Source organism: Ustilago hordei, assembly GCF_900519145.1.
Source record: "Ustilago hordei strain Uho2 genome assembly, contig: UHO2_contig_01, whole genome shotgun sequence".
Taxonomy (NCBI): Eukaryota; Fungi; Basidiomycota; class Ustilaginomycetes; order Ustilaginales; family Ustilaginaceae; genus Ustilago; species Ustilago hordei.
In genome coordinates this window covers 730,224-750,289 of record NW_024545270.1, presented here as the reverse complement: position 1 = coordinate 750,289, position 20,066 = coordinate 730,224, and the positions used below count along the sequence as shown (strand labels likewise).

General features: G+C 51.5%; 8 protein-coding genes across 8 annotated transcripts; 5 read left to right on the top strand and 3 right to left on the bottom strand.

Moving 5' to 3' along the window:
• Positions 1-32: 32 nt before the first annotated feature.
• UHO2_00231 (uncharacterized protein) lies at positions 33-3,740 on the top strand (the record flags this gene model as incomplete). Its single annotated transcript, XM_041556851.1, has 1 exon — positions 33-3,740. The coding sequence occupies one exon, from the start codon at positions 33-35 to the stop codon at positions 3,738-3,740; it is 3,708 nt and encodes a 1,235-aa protein (XP_041412785.1).
• Positions 3,741-3,852: 112 nt separating this feature from the next.
• Positions 3,853-5,910, bottom strand: UHO2_00230 (uncharacterized protein; the record flags this gene model as incomplete). Its single annotated transcript, XM_041556850.1, has 1 exon — positions 3,853-5,910. The coding sequence occupies one exon, from the start codon at positions 5,908-5,910 to the stop codon at positions 3,853-3,855; it is 2,058 nt and encodes a 685-aa protein (XP_041412784.1).
• Positions 5,911-6,229: 319 nt separating this feature from the next.
• Positions 6,230-7,198, top strand: UHO2_00229 (uncharacterized protein; the record flags this gene model as incomplete). The annotated part of the gene is made up of 3 exons (XM_041556849.1): positions 6,230-6,787; positions 6,886-7,023; positions 7,058-7,198. The coding sequence occupies 3 exons, from the start codon at positions 6,230-6,232 to the stop codon at positions 7,196-7,198; spliced, it is 837 nt and encodes a 278-aa protein (XP_041412783.1).
• Positions 7,199-7,310: 112 nt separating this feature from the next.
• Positions 7,311-9,122, bottom strand: UHO2_00228 (uncharacterized protein; the record flags this gene model as incomplete). The annotated part of the gene is made up of 1 exon (XM_041556848.1): positions 7,311-9,122. The coding sequence occupies one exon, from the start codon at positions 9,120-9,122 to the stop codon at positions 7,311-7,313; it is 1,812 nt and encodes a 603-aa protein (XP_041412782.1).
• A 769-nt stretch (positions 9,123-9,891) lies between these two features.
• UHO2_00227 (uncharacterized protein) lies at positions 9,892-10,534 on the top strand (the record flags this gene model as incomplete). The annotated part of the gene is made up of 3 exons (XM_041556847.1): positions 9,892-9,934; positions 10,038-10,340; positions 10,395-10,534. The coding sequence occupies 3 exons, from the start codon at positions 9,892-9,894 to the stop codon at positions 10,532-10,534; spliced, it is 486 nt and encodes a 161-aa protein (XP_041412781.1).
• Positions 10,535-11,366: 832 nt separating this feature from the next.
• UHO2_00226 (uncharacterized protein) lies at positions 11,367-12,979 on the top strand (the record flags this gene model as incomplete). The annotated part of the gene is made up of 2 exons (XM_041556846.1): positions 11,367-11,515; positions 11,617-12,979. 2 exons carry the CDS (start codon positions 11,367-11,369, stop codon positions 12,977-12,979), a joined length of 1,512 nt encoding a protein of 503 aa, XP_041412780.1.
• A 772-nt stretch (positions 12,980-13,751) lies between these two features.
• UHO2_00225 (uncharacterized protein) lies at positions 13,752-14,840 on the top strand (the record flags this gene model as incomplete). The annotated part of the gene is made up of 1 exon (XM_041556845.1): positions 13,752-14,840. One exon carries the CDS (start codon positions 13,752-13,754, stop codon positions 14,838-14,840), a length of 1,089 nt encoding a protein of 362 aa, XP_041412779.1.
• Positions 14,841-14,934: 94 nt separating this feature from the next.
• Positions 14,935-18,729, bottom strand: UHO2_00224 (uncharacterized protein; the record flags this gene model as incomplete). The annotated part of the gene is made up of 1 exon (XM_041556844.1): positions 14,935-18,729. One exon carries the CDS (start codon positions 18,727-18,729, stop codon positions 14,935-14,937), a length of 3,795 nt encoding a protein of 1,264 aa, XP_041412778.1.
• Between the last annotated feature and the right edge of the window lie 1,337 nt (positions 18,730-20,066).

Below are 20,066 nucleotides of genomic sequence, written 5' to 3'. Positions count from 1 at the left end.
CCGCACTTCATCTTCACAGCACGCCTGCGACGATGGAGACCACGCAACCGGTGGATGCGTCCACCGATAACCTCCCACTCACCACCCTCCAACCGTCTACCCACCGTTCGCGCTTTCTCTATTTCAAAACAACCGCTCGCCATGCAGGCTCTTCAGATCCAACAACACGCACCAACAACATCCTCGCCCTTCTTGAAGCATATCACAAAACAACTGAGCACACAACACTTCTCCCGCACGACTGGGATCTCTTTCTCTCCCTCCAGACACGGTTAGCCGCTGCGACGAGTCCTCTCACACCAGAATCGCTGCACTCCCTCTTTGAATTGCACAATAATGCGACAGCTCACTATGCCTCATCGAGACTGATCAAGCGGTACATTAGCTTTGTTCTGGCGAACTTCGCTCAGCTGCACGGTGTTGAGTTTCAAGTCTTTGCGAGAGAGGGGAAGGTTGAGGATCCAGCGTTGAACTGGACAAGTCTTGATTCGTGTCCCACGTTCAACGGCGCTAGTTCGATATACCATCCTTCATCGCTTCCTTCTCTTGCGGTGATCGATGCAAGTGCATGGGAGCCAGTGCTGGGAGTAGAAGCGGTCAGATGGCGCATCCGCGAAGCATACACACGCTGTGCCTACCAATTACAGGATAGCCAAGATGTGTGGAAGCTCTATCTCGCATTCGAAGAGTCTCTCCTCTCTTCACCGCAGACCGCACGAGAACAGCAACTCGAGACAATACGACACGTCTACCTTGCACGCCTGCGAGTACCACACGCCGCGATCGAAGACACCTTCCAAGCGTTCTCTGGCTTCGTCACCCACAACCTTCCCCCACAGCAGTACGAGAGCGAAATGACAGCTGCTAACACTATCGTAGCTGAATCACGGACGATTTTGAGGCAGAGAGAGCAGTACGAAGATACATTAACCTCGCTCTTTCGGGCTGGTCCTACGCACGTTGCTGGTTCAAGGCAGGACTTGGACAACTTCGCTGCCTATGTCAAACCGTATGTGCGATGGCAAAGCGGTCGAGCCACACGAGCGTTAAGGGGAAAAGATAAAGCTGCAGCGCAAACCGAACTTGATCTTACATGCGCACTCTACGAACACTTGATACCCTGCTTCGGACTGCATCCACCCAGCACTCATCGTGAAGAGTTGGTGTACTACGCAGGAGACGTGGAAGGCTCCTTGCACTCCTCTCGACAATTCAAACGACTCGCTCCAGCTGAAAAGGGGGCCAGAACGCAACAAGAACAGCAGCTACACTCAGAACGGCTTTCTCTCGCAACCGAACTTTGGCTCGATTACATCTCAATTCTCACTTCAGCTCCTAAACCTGATGCGTCACTCATCATGGATGTTCTGACCCGGTCTGTTCACTGTCTACCAACTGCAGCAAGCCTGTATTGCGGGCTGATGAGGGGTATGGCACGTTTTCGTCGGTCAAAGCCATCCGTCGAAGGGGTATTTGAGAAGGCTATCTCACCGGGATCTCTCACTCTTAGTGCCACCGACCTCACCGATCTCTGCCTTGCACGCATAGACTGCGAACGAGAACTGGCGACCTACGAACGAACTCTTTCCTCCGGCGAACAAGTAGTGGATCTAGCAGCTGATATGGAAAAGTTCACCGAGATATACGCTTTGCTCAGCTACTCCCTTTCCAAAGCTTCCGAACTTGGGGAGGCAACTAGAGGGTGGGATCCCACCTTGCGATTGGAGAAATGTACGGTCGGCTGGGTTGAGCGCGCAGTGCTGTCTCTCGGCGGGCCGAGTTCGGAAGGTGGGCAGAGTCTCAACGAGCTAGCGGAGGCAGTTTGGGTGACAGGAGTGAAGCAGCAGCCAGATAACGCGCTGGTATATCGTGAAGCTGCGGGATACTGGGTGAGGAGAGGGGAGGGAAAGAAAGCACGTGGGTGGTATAAGAGTGGAGTGAGTAGGTTAGAGAGGAAACAGCAGGTGGGGGACAGTGGAGAGTATGGGAGGTTGTTGGAGGATTGGGTTGGGTTTGAGCATGGATGGGGTAGTGTTGAGGAGGTGGAGACTGCGGAGAGGAAGGAAAGGGAGGAGAGGAAGAGGGTTGTGGATGCTTGGTATGCGCAGTATGCGCAGTATCAGGAGCAGGGACAGACAGTGGCAGCAACGAATGGGCAGGAGGCAGCTATGCAAGTTGAGTCATCGACCTACGCCAAGGCTAACGCTGAAAAGAGAAAAGCTGAAGACGATGAGGGAGAGGAGGGTGACACATCTATGGCAGTTGCTGAAACGGCTACTCTAGCCGCAGTGCCGGATGCTGCCGGAGATTCTAGTGTAGAGCAAGCGAAAAAGACCCGCACAGCCGACAGTGAAGGCTCCAACACAAGGGACAGAGAACATTGTTCAGTCCTAATCTCTTCCCTCCCACCCACTACAGACGCCGCTTCTATCCGCACCCTCCTCCGCGGTTGCGGTCGAATTGTTGAGCTCTCCGGCCCCATCACCCTAGGCACAGAATCCGCAGCACTAGTCGAATTCTCCGACCCAGCCAGTGCAGCCTCTGCTCTGACTCGACACTCCAAACCTCTCCCCACCTCCTCCTCACCCGTATCGATCTTCATCGGGTGGAAATGCACACTTTTCGTCACCAACTTCCCTGAAGAATGGGACGATTCTTCCATTCGCTCCACTTTCTCTCCCTATGGCCTCATTTTCAATGTTCGATGGCCAAGTAAACGGTTCTCCTCCAGCCGTCGATTCTGTTATGTCCAATTCACAACGCCTTCTTCTGCCTCTGCTGCTATCGAAGCGCTCAATGGTAAAGAGGTGGCGGAAGGTAGAACGCTAAATGTTGCTTTATCCGACCCATCCCGCAGAAAGCAGAGAAGTGATGCGAACGAAAACGCAAAAGAACTCTTCGTCTCCGGTCTCCCGCGCAACATTACCGACGAAGAACTGAAGACATACTTTGAAGCGTACGGTAAAGTCACTGGAGTTCGCCTCCTTCGCAACGCGGAAGGGGGTTTGAGGGGAATTGGGTTTGTTGATTTTGAAAATGCATTGGACGCTACGAGAGCGATGAAAGAGCTCAATTCTACCAAATGGAGAGCTAAAACTATCTCAGTAACACTCGCGGATAGTCGCTCTTCCAACTCAAAGCAAAGTGGAGTTGGCGGGGGAGAAGAGAGGAGAAAGAGAAGTGCAAGGGTGATAGGTTTGCCAGTGGACGCACAAGAAGCGTTGATTCAACAAGCTCTAGAAAAGGAATTGGGGAGGGGGAGTGTTAAGCAGGTGTTGTGGAAACCTGATGGGAGTAGGACTAGAGCGACGGTGGAATTCAGGGAGGAGAAAGATGCGGGGAGAGCGGTGTTGGTGGGTGGAGCAGGGGGGTTGAGGTATGCGGTTGGGGGAGAGGAGGGGGTTGTGTTGGGGGTTATGGCGATGGATGATGAGGCGGTGCAGGTTGGGAGTCCGACAAGGGAGCAAAACACCGGCGGAGGTGGAGGAGCACAGGTGTTAGGGTTCGTTCCGAGGTCATCGAGAGGAGGAAGGGGAAGAGGGAGGGGGAGGGCTTTTGCAACAAGTGGGTTTACGCATGCTACAACTGCTCCCACACCAGCACCAGCAGAATCGAGTGCAACTACGGGAGCGGGAGACGATATGGAAGTTGAACCACCTTCCGCCGCCGAAACAAGCACAAAGACCAGCGGTCAAGATAGGTTCCGAGCAATGCTTGCACAGTCTTCACAGCCGCGCTAACCCGCCTTTCTCTCATCTCATCGATCACAAGCAATAATAACCTTGAAATCCAAAAGCAGAATCTGCAATGTCCTTATCCACATCAATCTACGAAACCAGCTTGAGTTCGGGCTTAAATCGCAACAGCAACTCCACCCTTCCTACTATCACTAGCAGCCCAAACCCTTCTCCTCCTACCCTTCCCTCCTCCCACCGCAATGGCTTGCACCTCCGCAATCCCTAAATCAATATCAATCCAACTCACCTCATGTCCTCTCCCCTTCAAGCCAGCTAACGTCTTATTACTGTAGCCCGTCTCAACACTCAACTGTTTCGGTAACAACTGATGATGCACTCTAGGAGCTTCAATCGCTTCGCTTAGATCCATCCGCCACAGAACCCAGTTGAAGATGGTTTGCAACACTGAACTAAAGATCCTGCTCCCACCGCTGCCGCCTAGAACCATCTCTACCTCTCCATCGCGCTCGATGATTGTTGGGCAGGTTGAACTTAAAGGTCTTTTCCCAGCTTCGGGGTAGTTGTATGGAGATGGGGCGAGGCCAAACGCATTGGGTACGCCAGGGGTAGATGTGTCATCCATCTCATCGTTAAGGATGACGCCGGTATGGGGATCCATAACATGGCTACCGAAGATGAGGTTGACGGTGGAGGTGAGGGCGATGGCTTGACCGTGCGAGTCGAGGATAGAGAGATGCATAGTTCCATGATCGTTGATGATGTCGAATTTTGGATTGTAGTATTCTAGCGGATGCGTTCTGTCGTCTGTGATGTTGGGTACGATGCTCTGAGCTTCTTCTATAGTCGAGATCTCTGCTATCCTTTCGACATCTTCAGGTGCGAGATAAGCGGGATCGGCAAGCTCGGTTCGTTGACCAAACCCGAATTTGAGTGTCTCGATGAACCTGTGCATGTTCAAACTTGTCGGTTCTCCCGTAATGAAGTCTGGGATAAGACTGAGCTGGTTTAGGATCGACAGCAGGATAGGTCCAGAAGTGGGTGCGTCCGTAGTGTAGACCTTCCTACCAAGCCAAGAACCTGAAATAGCGGGTTTCACTACCACTTTATACGTTGCCATATCTTCCATTGTCAGAATCCCACCGTGCGATTGAGTCGTATTAACGAGATGTTCCGCAATCGGACCCGAATAGAAAGCGTCCGGACCATGATCTGCAATCGTCTGCAGCGTTTTAGCATATGCTTTTCTCTCCAGGATATCGCCTTCTTTCTTAACCTCACCCGTGGATTCATCAACGAAAATCTGCCTCCAGACCGGATCATCCAACATAAAGCCACCAAAATACCCTAACCTCCTCGCCAATTCCTTCGACACACGTGAACCTTTGGCCAACTCAACACTGGGTTGCACCAATCTCTTCCACGGTAACTTTCCAAATCGTTTATGCGCTTCTTCCAAACCTCGGAGTTCGCCGGGAATTCCTACAGCAAGACCTCCGAATTGAGCTTTTGGTACGCGCCCAACGTACATGGTCTTATTCGCTGCTGCTGGTGCAGTTTCTCTAAAATCGATGGTCAGTCTCTCCACACAATCGCCACCTCCTTCCCCACCCTTACCGCTGCGGTCAAAACAAGGTGTTGCATCACGAACAATCATAAACCCACCTCCACCAATTCCACTACTGAACATATTCAACACTCCTATGCACAAGGTACCAGCAATAGCTGCATCCACTGCTGTTCCCTTTTCCCGCAACACATCCATTCCGATTTTGCTACAGATTAGATTTTCAGTTGCAACTCCAGCTTTGCGCCCCGTGGCTAGGATCGCTGGATGTCGACGTCCGCGTGGGTCTGTACCGGGGAAAGGTGAGGTGGGGGAGGTTGGGTCGTCAAACTCACCTAGAAGGTTCTTGAGAATGATGGAAGCGGTGATAGCGAAGAAGAAGATGGAGAGGAGGATGAGGATGGAGTTCCATACCGACCGCGGTTTTGCTTGAGGTTGAGATTTGGGAGAGTGGAGGTACTTGTCGTAGAGGTTGCGACGAGATTTGGGGGATGGGAGGAGAGGGGATGTTTCGGTGAGTGGAGCGGCAGCGGTGATGGAGCCATCAGCAGAGATGGTTTCTTCGGCGATAGGGTTGATGGGTGAGGAGGCAGAGTCGGTGGAGCGGAGACTGGATGGGCGGTGGGTTGGGGTTCTTGTGGATGCCATCTTGAGCAAGGAGGCTAGCAGTGCCAGTTACGATGCTCGCGCGAGATCCTCGAGCGGCGGCGAACAAAGGTCAATGGCGAGACGCAGCAATATGAAAGACCCAACTTTGATGGCAGTGATGTTGGAGATGGTGATGAGGAGAGAAGGTAGGGAGGAAGGATGGGAAAGCGATGGTTGAGAATGCGCTTCCACCGAAGTTCCGAATCCCGAAAAAAAAAGAAAAAAAAAAAGTTAAGTCCGCCCACGGCTGCATTTATTTGTTTTCGCCAATATGTTAGACCCTATCATCCCACAATGCGATACTCGAACCAAATCAAGAATGGCGGAAATCGGGACTTGTCTCGTCTCTGTGCGACTTGGCATGCGAAGAATTTCTCCCAACGCTTGTGCCATTTACCTCTCGCTTTCCTCACCCTACCCTCCCAATCTCCCCTCTGCATCAAGTTGGCCCAGGATGATCGCCTTGCGCACAACCTCGCGCATCGCAACCCGCGCTATGCGCACCACCACCCCTACCCGCTTCGCCTCAACCCAAGCCACCATTAAAGAAGAAGCCGCCTCCGCCCGCGGTGCAGCCAAAGAAACGCTCGGAGAAGCCAAAGGAGCGGTAAAATCCGTCCAAGGATCAATCAAATCCACCGCTCAATCCGCCAAATCCTCTCTCCCTTCCCCACCCTCTCCTCCTTCAGGCCCTATCGTCGTTGGTAAACCCACGATCCGTCGACCTGTAGGATCTGTTCGAGGTGGTGTACTGGGTTTCTTGTTCGGTTTCGGCATTGCTTCCGCCTATGGATACTACTACCTCTTGAAAGAGTATAACGCTGCGAGCAACTTGATGTTGGCTTCTGTTGAGGAGCTGCAGACTTCGACTGAAAAGGTAAGCGCTCAGAATACCCAAGGTTAGATGACGAGAGGAAGCTGACAATCATGATTCTTTACACTGGGCGGCATGGGTAGATTACGGGACATTTGCAGCGACTGAACAAGTTGGAAGCAGATTTGAAATCCTTGTCGAACCAAGCTGCGAGTAAGGCAGAGTACGAGAAGAATAGGGTGGAGATGAAGAAGATCGTTGATGGGATCCATGATGAAGTTTTGGATGTCAAGAAGCAGGTTCTTGGTATGTATCACCTCCACCGCCTCGCAGATCGAGAAGCGTTCGCAACTCAGTAAACTCGAGACTGACCCTGATCTTCATCTCGTTATCTTTGCCGCCAAGGGCAGACCTTCCGAGACCAACGAAATACATGCAGTGACCGCTTCTCACCCTGTCCCAAACCAGCCGTAGATTGCACACGCACAGAGAATGCAATTGGTCAAACGCATTCTTCTTGGGCTGCATGACCGTGTTGTTCATACGAATGGCCTGCCTACGCTATCTATTTGCTGATTGAAGGAGCTCAGAACAGAACAACACCAACCATAGACCCATCCCTTGCAACTTCCAAAACCATGCTTTGCCTCCCCACCAACCTCGTACTGAGATCCAGAATCACTTGACTCGCAGGATTAACCTCCTCTCCACGCTCGGGACTATTTGCACTCTCTCCACTCGCATCTCTTCTCTTTCCCATTGCTTGCTGCCTCGCTCCTCCCTTCCTATCGCTCTTATTCTCTGATCCACTTGCTGCTGCACCTCTAAACTCGGCACAGGTACCGCGATCGAGTTCCATGCCACGATCGTCTTGCCCTGCATTTAGGGTGCTATCAAAGTGATCTTGGAATGAGAATCCACCCTCGCCCGCACCCCTCTGATCAGTGGAAGTTGTGGGTACAACACGCCAAGGACACCTACAATATCTCTGAAACAGTGCATCGCCCAACACATTGGTATGACAAATCACCTTTTCCAATCTCGCCTGACCCATGGCAGCAGCACCAAATGCTTCCGCCACCGACGGCATCCTATTTATCTCTTTCGAAAAAAGCAGATCTATCCCCAGGTCAAAATAGTTGTAAAAAAATGCTGAATCGTCGTTATCCGCTGCGCTGTTTCCCGAACCATGATCGGCGATGGTCGAATTACTATTCTCTGAAGTACGATCTCTGGTAGGCCGCGGACCATGAATTCGCATCCGATCATCTTCTTTATAAAACACCTTTTGCGGTGTGCCGAGATCAGAAATCGCATCTTGAGGAGTCGTGACACCTAGCACAAGCTCCACCGCATAAGAGTTGCTTGCCACGGGCAACGGTGTTGACATCGGACTCCCTTCTGACACAGGTGAAGGTTGGCTCAACATGCCGGCCACCGCACAATGCAGAACAACACCTCGACCAGGTATGAGATCAGCTTCGAGTAAAGGACATCGAACATAAATCGCTTCTGTGTCGAGCGCTGCACGATCACGCTCAGTGTTGAGCTCTTGATAGTCGTTGACCGCAGCAGTGGGGGAGAGTGTGCCTTTGTGGGTGCGGGTGGGGAAGGTGATGGTGTCGAGAGGAGAAGGGGTGGCGGAAATGGGTGCAATGACGTCTTGAGGGTTGTTCGGATCGGTGCCGGAGAAGATGTGGATGGTGGATACAGGTTGCAACTTGTCGACGTCCATATCTTTGGAAGCTTTGGATTTGAGTGCGAAACAAAAGGCAAGACCGGGATAGGTGAGGAGAAATTCGTTGGGACCCTTGCTCGCTCCTTGATCTTTACTCGCGTATGCAGTTGCGACTAGACTGTCAGGCGAGATGGACGATGGTTCAGGATGACCGGGATAAGTGGGGCCCAGGATCTGGTGCAGAGTGGATCGGTTGAGAGCTACTGCTGGTGATCGGGATGAACCTTTGGAATAGATCAGTTTGCCGTTGTAGATGAGGTTTACCGGTCGATGACTCGGTTCAGCCGCGATGCTGGAGGATGAAGAGGCTCGGATCTGAGCTGCACTATGTGTCGAGCCATCGAGGTTCTCGAGGGTGATCATGACTAACCGCTGTGTAGTGCCGTTAAAGATGAGATGCAGGTTGGGCTGAATTACCACTGCGACAGGCGATAAGCGAGGATTCGTCTCATCATAAGTGATGTTGATCTGCGGGAAGAGGGACTGCTGTGATCTTAAGTAGTTGAGGATGTGCCAAAGAGAGTGTCCAAGCTTGAAAGGACCAAGTGCTTGAGATGGGCGCAGGACAAGATCGAGGCTGGGTCCGGCAAAGGATGAAGAGCGATGGCGCACATCTCTTACATGCGGCAATGGAGACGAGGCATAGATAGGGCTTGACATGGTGTCAGGGGGATGCTCAAGTGCTCAAGGGCTCAAGGGCTCAAGGGCTCAAGGGCTCAAGGGCTCAATAGGGTGGATGGTAAGGTGGGTGGAATATATGCTGGGAACTGATAGTGGATGCTGATGCCGTTGATGGTGATGATGGTGGTGGTACGGACAGTGCACTCGATTCAGGGTCCAACGGGCAAAGCCAACGACAGCGGAAAGCGGATGTGGAGCAGAGCAACACAGTAAGATAATAAAAGTTGAAGTCGTTTGGGTCCCGATACAGATGATCGGGGATAGTCTAAGTACGATGTCACTACTCGTTATAGCAGAAACATATACTCAATTGACCTAGAGAATATGGCGAGAGCCTAGTGCTTTCTGTGAGATATATATACATGTGAGCGGCACATGTTGAAGGTGGGAGTACTCCTACTCAATGATCTAGCCTGACAACGGGCGGGACTTGGTTGTACCCGATCCTTAACTAAATCGGTTCGACTCGATCTTCAATCAGATCTGATCGGCTCCGCTTGACCTTCGATCAGATCGGTTCGTGTCGTCATGTTGGATTGCCAGTCTTTTCAACATAAGAGCCCACTTGACGCGTCTCGTGCCTTGGTCTGAGCGAGTCTTTGCTCGGAAACAGGCAAGGCAACACAATTCCTCCTCACCATACCAACACCTCGAAACGATACGATACGATACGATACGATACGATACGATACGATACGCTCGGCTACGTCTATAGTCGATCCGCCTCGGCGCCTCCGATGTGATCAAGATGAAGGTCAAAGTCAAATCTTGGAATGCTGTAGCTTATTGGCGTGAGTCGAGGATGGCAAGGCTCTTGCTCGAATCACGCAACACGCTGACATGTCCCTTTTCCTTGCTCTTGACAACATCCCATCCATCCTCTTCCGGCTTCAGTATGGGACGTTAAAGACCCAGACGACATTTGCGGTATCTGCCAAAGCAACTTTGATGGATGTTGCGCCAGTTGCAAGGAACCCGGTGACAGTTGTCCGCTCCGTAAGTCTTGTCAGCAAAACCAGGCTAACATGCGACGCTTGCAAGCTTCGTCCAAGCTGTTACTCATCCGATCTCTCTTGATCTTCATCCCGGCTTCTCCGTCGACAGTATTCGGCAAATGCAGCCACGAGTTCCACCTTCACTGCATCATGAAGTGGCTTCAAGACAATGATGGTTGTCCGTCTTGCCGTCGTCCTTGGGGTGAGTACCACGGATCAAGGTGCGCCTCTATGATACGATTTCCCTGCTGAAAAGCTTTCACTCTTGGCTTTCTCTCGCCCCATCTTGCTTTCTACATGTTCCACCGACAATCTGTCTCGGCGATTGCAGAGCAAGTCGAGGGTACAACCATCCGTACAGCCGCTAACACAGGTGCGGCTACGGCGGCAACCTAGCCGGCGATCTGCATTCCTACGCGGCCAAAGCAGGCTTACATACATTCCAACATGTTTGCTTTCCAACATGTTTGCTTTCCAACATGTTTGCTTTCCAACATGTTTGCTCCACCCAGACCACTCCTAGCACGCAGCATGTTTGCAGTCCGTGTAATGAGCTCTGGACTTTTCCAAGCTGAAGCTGTGAGATCGCGGATAGGCACACGTGAGGCTAAATTCGAAATTGTTCAACGTTTGCTTCGGCAAAAGCTGCTGCTGTATGCTGTACCACCAGAGGCAATCTTCGCTGGCCTACCATAGGAAAGCAAGTGAGTCAGCTTGCAAGCGGAACAAGTGCAAGGCCGATGATGCTCAGCATGGAACAAGGGCCCAGAATGACGTCGTTGACAGTCAGCCAGCCCGGCTCAGCAGCTGTGGCGTTGAATCACCTTTTTTTAGCAACTTTCCACCTCCACTTTGGCATGTCGAATACTGCAAACACAAAGTGGTCATTGTGCAGGATTCGCTAGCTCAGTCGCACTGTTGGGCTGCTGACCCTGCTTTGTATGCTTTGCAATGCTCTTGCCCTTGCTTGCCTGGCTTGCCTGGCTTGTGACGGAATTGCAAGCTGCCGCAAGAACAGACAAGACGTTCCGAAGTCATCGTTCAAAGTACCCCAGAGCTCCACGTTTCCCCTTGGTGGCTATAGCAACTTAAAAATCGCCCCTCTTCTCTCCTCATCACCACCACCATCATCATCCTACCACAGACTACCGTAACTTCTTTGCCACCACCATCGTTCAGTATACCCTCTTCTTGAACACCAACTTAGCTCCATCGTACCTTTGCCACTATGGTCAAGCCTAGCTTCATCTCTGCCGGCTTGCTGGCACTATGCATTGCCCTTGCTACCGCTCCTCAGCCTGTAGCCGGCGACTGGCTGCAGGACTTTACCAAGGGCGGAAGCAAGGCCTTTGACTCTGCTTTCACCACCTGGTCCGAGTAAGTACCCTTGGAAATTCCCTAAAGCATTCATCGCCTCTTCCACACCAGACTCTAACTTTGTTTTCTCCCTCTCTCTTTCTCTTCCTTGGTGATCTCAGGTCCGACCTCCGAACCTACCTCCTCGACCGAGGCATCATTGCCCCCTACAGCACCGGCGAGCAACTCCGTCAGATGGCTAAGCAGGATTACGACAAACTCGTCTCTTCCGCTAGCTCTGGTTCCGGTGCTGCCAAGGCGGCTGCCTCTTCGCAGTTCAACTCAGCCTCAAGTGCAGCCGCCTCTGTTCAGTCTGCTGTAAGCTCGTACGCCGCTCAACCTGGCAACTCGGCTTCGAGCCTTGCGCTCACCAATCTTTACTATCCTCTTTGCAAATCCGCCGCTTTGCTCGGTTCACAGGCTTCCGCATACGCCGCCAACGCTTCCGCCTCCGCTTACAGCCTTTCCAAGAATGCACCCGGCGCTTCCGATGTCAGCAAGAGCGCCAAGAGTGCTGCTACCCAGGCCAGCAAGAGTGGCAACTCGATCTACAATGCCGCCTCCAAGAGCGGCTCTTCGGCTTACGCTCAAGCTTCGCACGCCGTCAACAAGGCCATCGACGACAGTACCGATTACGTCTACTCGACTTGGAACGATAACGACTTGCGCTCATTCTTGGAGTCCAAGGGTATTATCACGTCCAACACCCAAGCTACTCGAGATGAGTTGCTCGCCAAGATGAAGGATGCATACAGCACCACTGTTGATGCTCCTTATGAGACTTTCAGTGATAGCTACCTTCACAACTGGCTCGTTGATCACGGTGTTATCAAGAGCCCAGCTCAGAAGACACGAGATGAATACCTCGCTCTCGCCAAAGACTACTACACTACCGGAACCGAAAACGTCTACGACACCTGGAAGGAGAGCGATATGCGCGATTGGCTCATCAAGAACAACTACATCAAGTCTGACTACCAAGCCAAACGTGACGATTATCTCGACTTGATTCGAAAGAACTACAACTCGGCCGAATCTGAAATCTGGTCTTCCTGGACCGACAGCGATCTGCGTAACTGGCTGATTAACAACGGATACATGAAGTCCGACGCTCAGGCTAAGCGCGACGAACTCTTGAAGCTGGCTCAAAAGCATGGGAAGGAGGCGAACAAGGAGGCAAAGGAGTACATCTCTTGGAGCGATGCTCGTCTGCGTGAGTATCTCAGGAGCAGCGGTATGCCACTGGAAGCGATCCCCAAGAAGAGGGACGAGTTGTTGAGGCAGATGAGGGCTAGATACACCGGTCACAGGGGCATTTTCAGTTATATCAAGGATGGTGTCAGACAGGCCTACTTTGGTGTACAGGATATTTTGGGTAGTGGACAACAGACGGCGGCTCATGCCAGCATCAGTGCTAGTGGAGCAGCTAGTCAGGCTAGTGCCAGTGCTGCCAGCGCTACTGCTAGGGTTAAGGACGAGTTCTAAGCCAAGCACCACCTCGCTGGTCTCGTTCAAATCCTGGTCTTTGAAACAATGCTAAGCAGAAAATCATGTAGCCGCCTCGACAGAATGTATATCCTCCGGATCTTCACTTCCTTCTTTGGGGGTTGCAGTGAGAGCAAAGGCGAGCCTGCATCTCTCCAAATGTATCCAAGACAATCGTCGTAGTGCAAATTCAGTCTCTACTTTGTAAGCATGCTGAGGAGATAAATAAGGCGCAAAAACTGACGTGGTGATGTAGAAATATAAAGAAGTTTGGTCCCGATAACTGGCGATCGGGGAGAGTCTGAGTACGATGTCACTGCTGCTTTAAGACAGAAACATGTATACTCGATTGACTAAGAAGCATGGTGAGAGCCTAGCGCTCCCAGCTTGATATATATACATCTGGATGGTACATGCCGATTGTGGGTGTATCCTCCTTAATGACGAAGCCTGACAACGAGCGGGACCATGTTGTACCCGATCTTTGATCAGATCGGCTTCTCCCGATCCCTCCCGTATCGTCTTATGTCATCTTACATCATCGTATTGGATTGCTATTTTCAACAGGTGAAAGTACCAAAAACGCGGAAATCGGCCTTGAAACCCGCTGTCGCACAGACGCTAAGAACTGCACTGACCACTCTAGACCCCTTGTTCCTCTTCTCATCTTCAACCCCATCAGGCACAGTATCTCGCACACCATCACCGCGAACTTTCCCTTGCTCAAAACCGACCAGCAACCTCCGAACAGAGCTGCGAAAGTAAAACAGAGATGCCTCCTAAACCACGTCAAACACTCGCTCGCCCCTCTCAACCACCCCGGCCTTCCACCAACCCCACCTCCTCCTACCCCTCTTCAGCCTCACCCGCTCCACCACAAGTTAAGCGTCGTAGATGGTTTCACTCCAAACCAACCCTAATCCTTCTCCTGCTCCTCCAACCCTCGATCCTCCTATTCGCATTCATCCTCCTAACCGAACCATGTTTGAACCCTTCATTCAAGCCTTCGTTGTGGGATAAACGCAATTATCTCTCCCTACTCTCTACTCCTGGTGCTATACCCCAGGGGGAATGGAAGGCAAGGTTTCGTAAGGCCGGGCTGAGGGCTTTGTTCGGGAGTGGGGTCGTGCAATGTTGGTTTGTTGCTAGGTTAAATGGGTATGTGCAACGGGCTAGTTTGGAACATGAACGAATCCTTACTGCTTTAAGACAGGGCGGAAAAGTAAAGACGGACGAAGGGAATGTGAAGGGGAAGGGGGTGCAAGTAGGATCTTTCATCCGGCAGTTAGAAAGTGTATCCCTAACACTTCTAGGTCTTCCATTCATAATCGCAGCATTTTACCTAGCGATAGTTCTAGCTGGAGCACCATTATGGGAGGATGCAAAGGCAACTTTGATTGTTGCTACTCAACTATCTCTTCTTATCGGTCTTCCTTTGGTTCACGTTCTCGGTCTACCCGCTCTCGAATCCGACCCACTCTCTTCCAACACCAACCCCACCGCACCCACCTCAAACACTAAAAATGCGTCAACAATCGCAACAGAACCAGCTGAAGCAGCCAAGTCCAACTTCTACTCAGTAACCTCTCCAACACCAGCAAGTTCGACATCAAACACATCCATCCCCAACACATCCAGATACTGGATTTCACTACTCACCCTCAAACCCAACCCGACTTTCCTTCTACCCCTCTACTACCCATTCATCTTTACTGTGATAGGAACGATAGCAAGCACGGCCGTATTGGCTTTGGATTGGCAAGTCAGTTATCAAACCTTCCCTTACCCTCTCCTCGTAGGCAGTCTTTTAGGGTTGGCAATCGGCAATCTCTACACAATTTGCATCGTTCTGCTCGGCTAGAAACGACACCTCTTTCGCTCATTGGGAATAGTACAAGGTTGCTGCGAATTGTTGTAGCCTTTGTTTTCCGTGTGTACGGATACAGTATTGTGTTTTAGGGTTGCGTCGAGGATCGAGGAGGACCAGGAGAAACAGGATTTTCTTCATTGGGAAGATCCAACATCACTCTACCCCCACTCCTCTCCTTCCCACTCGCGATGCTCGCCGGAGGCAAACTCAGAGACTCCATCTCTTCGCCTCTCTCCCTAGTAATCTCTCTCCTCAACCCGCTCCCCTGCGTTGGACTCCTTCTCGCACTCCCTTGCTCACCATTGTGACTGGGGAACAAATGAGGATGAGAGCTAGGCCCAGGATTACCCATCCCCTCCCCCTTCGGCGCAGTAAAGTTGCTGAAGAATGCACCAATCTTGTTCATTCCATTCCTAATCCCCATTCCTCCATGCCTTCGCTTTCCCTCGCTCTCCTCATCACTATCCGCTTCCTCATCATCAGTTTCATCGAGCGAGTATACTCTGGCGTCGCGAGTGAGTTCTTTCCCACTGGAAGAGGAGCCGTTGAAGGTGCGAGATCGACGAGAGAAAGCGTCTGCTCCAGCAGCGTTGATCGGTCCACCCCTACGAAGATGGTCGTGGGAGTGATCGGCAACGTCTGACCATTGCACCGAAGAGTTTCTGCTCATATCTTTTTCCTCTGCGCCAGCTGCTCCGCTAAAGCCTAGACGGGAGGAAGAAGGAGCGGCGGTAGCTTTGAGGATGGGTGAATTGGATGCTTCAGATCGGAAAGAGGGAGCTAATCCTGCCCCGGCTGAGGAGGATCGAGGGAAGAATTTCTCCCCTTTCTTGCCGTTCCCACCTGCGTTGCGGAAGGAAGAAGGCGGACTCATCCGCTTCGAAGAGGAAGAAGAAGAAGCAGGTTCGGAGATCATGACTCTCGGTGTCGTATACCCCTGCTCCCCTACTTCGGACGCTGGATCATCGTCGAGAACTTGTTCATCAGATCCTTCCTTACTAGCTGTAGACTTGCGTCTACCCGACAACCCAATTTGACCACGAAGCACCTTCTTTCTCAAATCCCCCCTTCTAGTCACCCCACTACCTCGCCTACTTGCAGCTTGTAATAATCTTGGTGCACTCCCTGAAGGTGCCGCATTCGGCATCTTCCTCTCCCCCTCTGTAACCTGAGCACTAGTACTTGCAACCGGAACACTCGAATCCCCCACCTGAACACCTTCTCCTCCCGGCACATCATCATGTATAGCCCGAAACACAACTGGAGCCATCGCATCCATCTCGCTCTCCTCTTCCGTCCTATCTCTCCTCTCCATAGCCTCCTTCCCCTCCCTCCCCTCCCTACCCTCTTCCTCACCCCTACCGGTCCAGTTCATAGCACCGAACATCAAATTCATTCTCTCATTTCTCTCTTGCTCCGTCTCCTCCTTCGGTTGTTCGGCCTTTACATAGTGTTTCTTATTTTTGGTAGGCCACCATTTATGTACTTTATTCTCCAACAACTTGCTGATCGACTCGGTTGCGTCCCAACCAGCATGATCGTTGTGTCCGAAAAAGGCAGCTAACTCGTGGTGGTTTTGTTTGACCCAATCCTGCGCCGGTGCATCGGATCCTTCGAGGGAATCACGCTCATCATCGGTGAGCGGGATCACTTGTACTTCCGGATCATCGGAATAACTCTTCTGATACTCGAGAACGAGGTTATGCCCTTCGACCCAAGATCGGAGTTGAGGCCAATTGTGGCTATTTTTTTCGCTCGTAGAGTCGCGGGCACAGGAGGTATGCGCTTGACCCTGGCGATCGTCTGGAACAGCAGGATCTTGTTCGTCAGAGTGAACTCGGCCAAGGATGATGTCGCGATCCATAGGCGCCTCACCGAGGTCTTGCTCTTCTTCGCGGGAAGCACCAAGTCGACCAGCTTCTTCTGCAGAGTGACGTTTCGCTCGTGCGTTTGCCAACTTTGCTTCCCTGTTCGCCTGCATTCGCTCTCTGTAGCGACGCATCTCGCAACAGTTGTCGCCGAGATAGTCGGATGCTGGATTGAAGTCTTCCTCGTCAGCTTCCCAGTCTTCGATCCCATCCATGTCCTTACACGCCCTCTGTCTCCCCTCCGCACTAGGATCCCCATCCTTTGCATCGACCTTCTCATTGAAATGCTGCCCAACTGCATACCCCTCAGCCTTCTCCAAATCCCTCTCAATGCTCCTATTCAAGAACCCGACCAACCCTCTCCCCCCCTCACCTACCTCCTGACTACTACTACTACTCTGCCCGCCCTCCCTCTCCTCCTCCTCCGCATCCTCCTCACTTCTTGTCTGGCCCCTCAACTCATCCTCCCTATACCCGCCAATCGCGCCTCTTCCGATCAACGCCAAGTGCTGAGCACTCATCTTCTCAGCACTAATATCATCGGTATTAATCACAATATCATCCCCCTCCTTGACCCTTCTCACCCTACTCATCCAACTGGGTTCATCATCCCTTATGGACGGATTCCTACTCCAGGTCCTAGTCAACGTATGCGCTCTCCTCCTTGCATTCTTGCCAAACGCAAAGAACGGGATGGTGAAACCATGAACGATGATCGAACACAGAACGAAGAAGTATACGATCGGCTGAATTGTCAAGGCTAGCACGTCGTTACTCGTCTCTGGCGGATCGGGGATGTCGTGAGGCATAAGGGTGCGGCCGAGGGTAGCGATAAAGATGGCTCCAACGCCCATGGGGCCGAAATGGCCACAGAAGATGGCCTCGCGGAAAGTTTTGATGTCCGGGATGAACTTCCATAGGGCTAGGATGATCGGGATTCGTTTTGTGAGAAGTACGCATATCGTCAAAACAATGAGTCTCCAGATGGATAGTCCGATGCTCGCATCGACAAAGTCATGCCACGGTATGAGCGCACCGATGTAGATGAAAGTGGCAATGTTGAACAACAGATCAACAATGTTGGAAAAGTTGGAATCTTCGGTCTGCTTTGTAAACCATCCATCCCAGGCAAACGCCGTTCCACAAGCAAAGGCGGCCAACAGATCATCCGATCCCAGCAACACGTTGACACCCATACTAGCAATCGCCAAGGAAATATACTGGGCAACGAAGGATTCTCGATCTATCAGCTTGTTCCTTTCGGAGAAGCGCATGAACTTGCGTGCTGCATATCCTATCAACGCTCCTAACAAGGTGCCGAGGATGATTTCGTATGCCCAAGTCTCATAGAACCATTTGCCAATCGCATAACCCGTATCCTCCCTGTTTTGCGTCAGGTAGAGGGCAAGGTAAAGGAAGGGGAACGCCGCACCATCATTGCAACCCGATTCGCACATCAACATATGCCTGACGTGCGCCGGGACATGTTTCTCGGCCCAAGGACCACCCACGACGGCCTGAGCCAGAATGGGATCTGTGGGTGAAACGCAGGCGGCGACAACCAAGGAATTCAAGAAATCTAACCCAGGAATCAAAGCATAGATCAAGCCGGCGGTCACCAACCACCCCCATGCCATAACGGGACCCAACAAGATGGCAATCGACTTGAAATGTCTCAGCAAATACTTCCTGGGCAACTCCACCCCGATAGCAAAGACGGACAGTGCGATGGTAACACGCATGATCTCGAGGGTGATTTCATCGGTAGCAACGCCTCCCGGGGTAATGCCATCTTCGTGCATCCATGCTGCAGGATTGAAAAGACCAATGGCGATAGGGCCGACGATGATGCCGAATGCAGCTGCAATGGGTGCCTCGCCAAGATAGAGACGTTCTTTGATGAAGAGGGAAAGATAGGAGAAGATGCAAATGAAAAGACCCAGACCGACATAGACGAGATGAACGGGGGTGACTTCGAATGGACGGAAGCCTTTGTGTTCGCCTACGGCCATTCTTGTCGATGTGGCCTCCCTAGGCAGGCGTCTGGCTTCAAGTGCGGTGGTGTTGGGCGTTGCTCGACTGTAGGAGTAGCACGAGTTTATGGTAAGGTGGGAGGTGACGATGAAGATGGTGACGACATTCGCAAAAGTGAAGGCTGATCCGCCAGCGATAAGGCGAGAGAGAGAGATTACAGATGGGTGCCGAGCGGGAAGCTGAAGCGGTGTATGCGAACAAAGGTGATGTAAGCTGTCTGAACGAGCGGCGATGTCGGTGTTGATAGCAGAGCGGTGATGAAGATAAAATAAAGCAACGTCGAGAGCAAAGTCGTGGACAAGAAGCTTTTCGACTGAAGCTGCGTGATGGTGTATAGCCGGCAGCCTGGTCAACGAATCGCAAAGGTGTATGCTAGGTAACGGTGATGATGGTCAAGAGGAACGCTTGCGAGGGCTGCCCAACACCTGGCTCAGCAAGATTCGAGTGGCACAGCCAGCCCCGATAAATTCGCTTCCTTCCGGACTTGAACTGCAAACGGCGATAACATCATCCTCATTTTATCAAGCTCGGTCAATTCGGTCGTTTGACAGACGATTCTTTCGATTCTGTTTGCGATCGAAGCAAGGTTCCTTGTTTCGAACCGAGGTGGCAGTGCTTCTTGTTGGTGGGGGTTGAGCTCTTTCCGCCTTGTTGTGTTTGGAAGCATCCTCGTCACTTAATGCTTGGTTACACGGCGTGACAAAACTTTCCATGCCAAAAATAAAACGACTTGGCAGGCAATTGAAGATTGCAGGTAAAACGCGACCGATCGGAGCCACTAGCAAGCTCTCGTATGCAGTCGTATTACTTCTTGAATGCTTATCTTATATTAATGTGATGCTGCATACATGGTCATATATATACTTAGCAATCTCCTTCAGCCTGTGCCAATGTGCTGATGTGTCACTTCTCATGTTACTCCTGAGTTGTTGTCTCTTGTGCATTATCGTAACAACTCCTATGCATCCCACATGTGTCGCCACCTATATGCACCTTTACTTAATTATTAGATTGCTTAAATTCTGTGGACCCTGTATGGTTCTGTGGACCCTGTGAATCCCATTGGGATGCTGATGCATCTTCAACTCCCCCCTTTGACAGCACTACCAACCCTAACAACTGAGATAGCCATGATGTTGCTAAACCCTTCAATGGTTTTGTTAAAATGTCTGTGACATTGTCTGCCATTCCAACAAATTCTATCTCTATCTCCCCATCCTGAATGTGATCCCTAATGAAATGATATCTGGTGTCTATGTGTTTCAACTTCCAGTGCTTTGCTGGTTCCTTACTCACCTGTATACATCCCTGACTA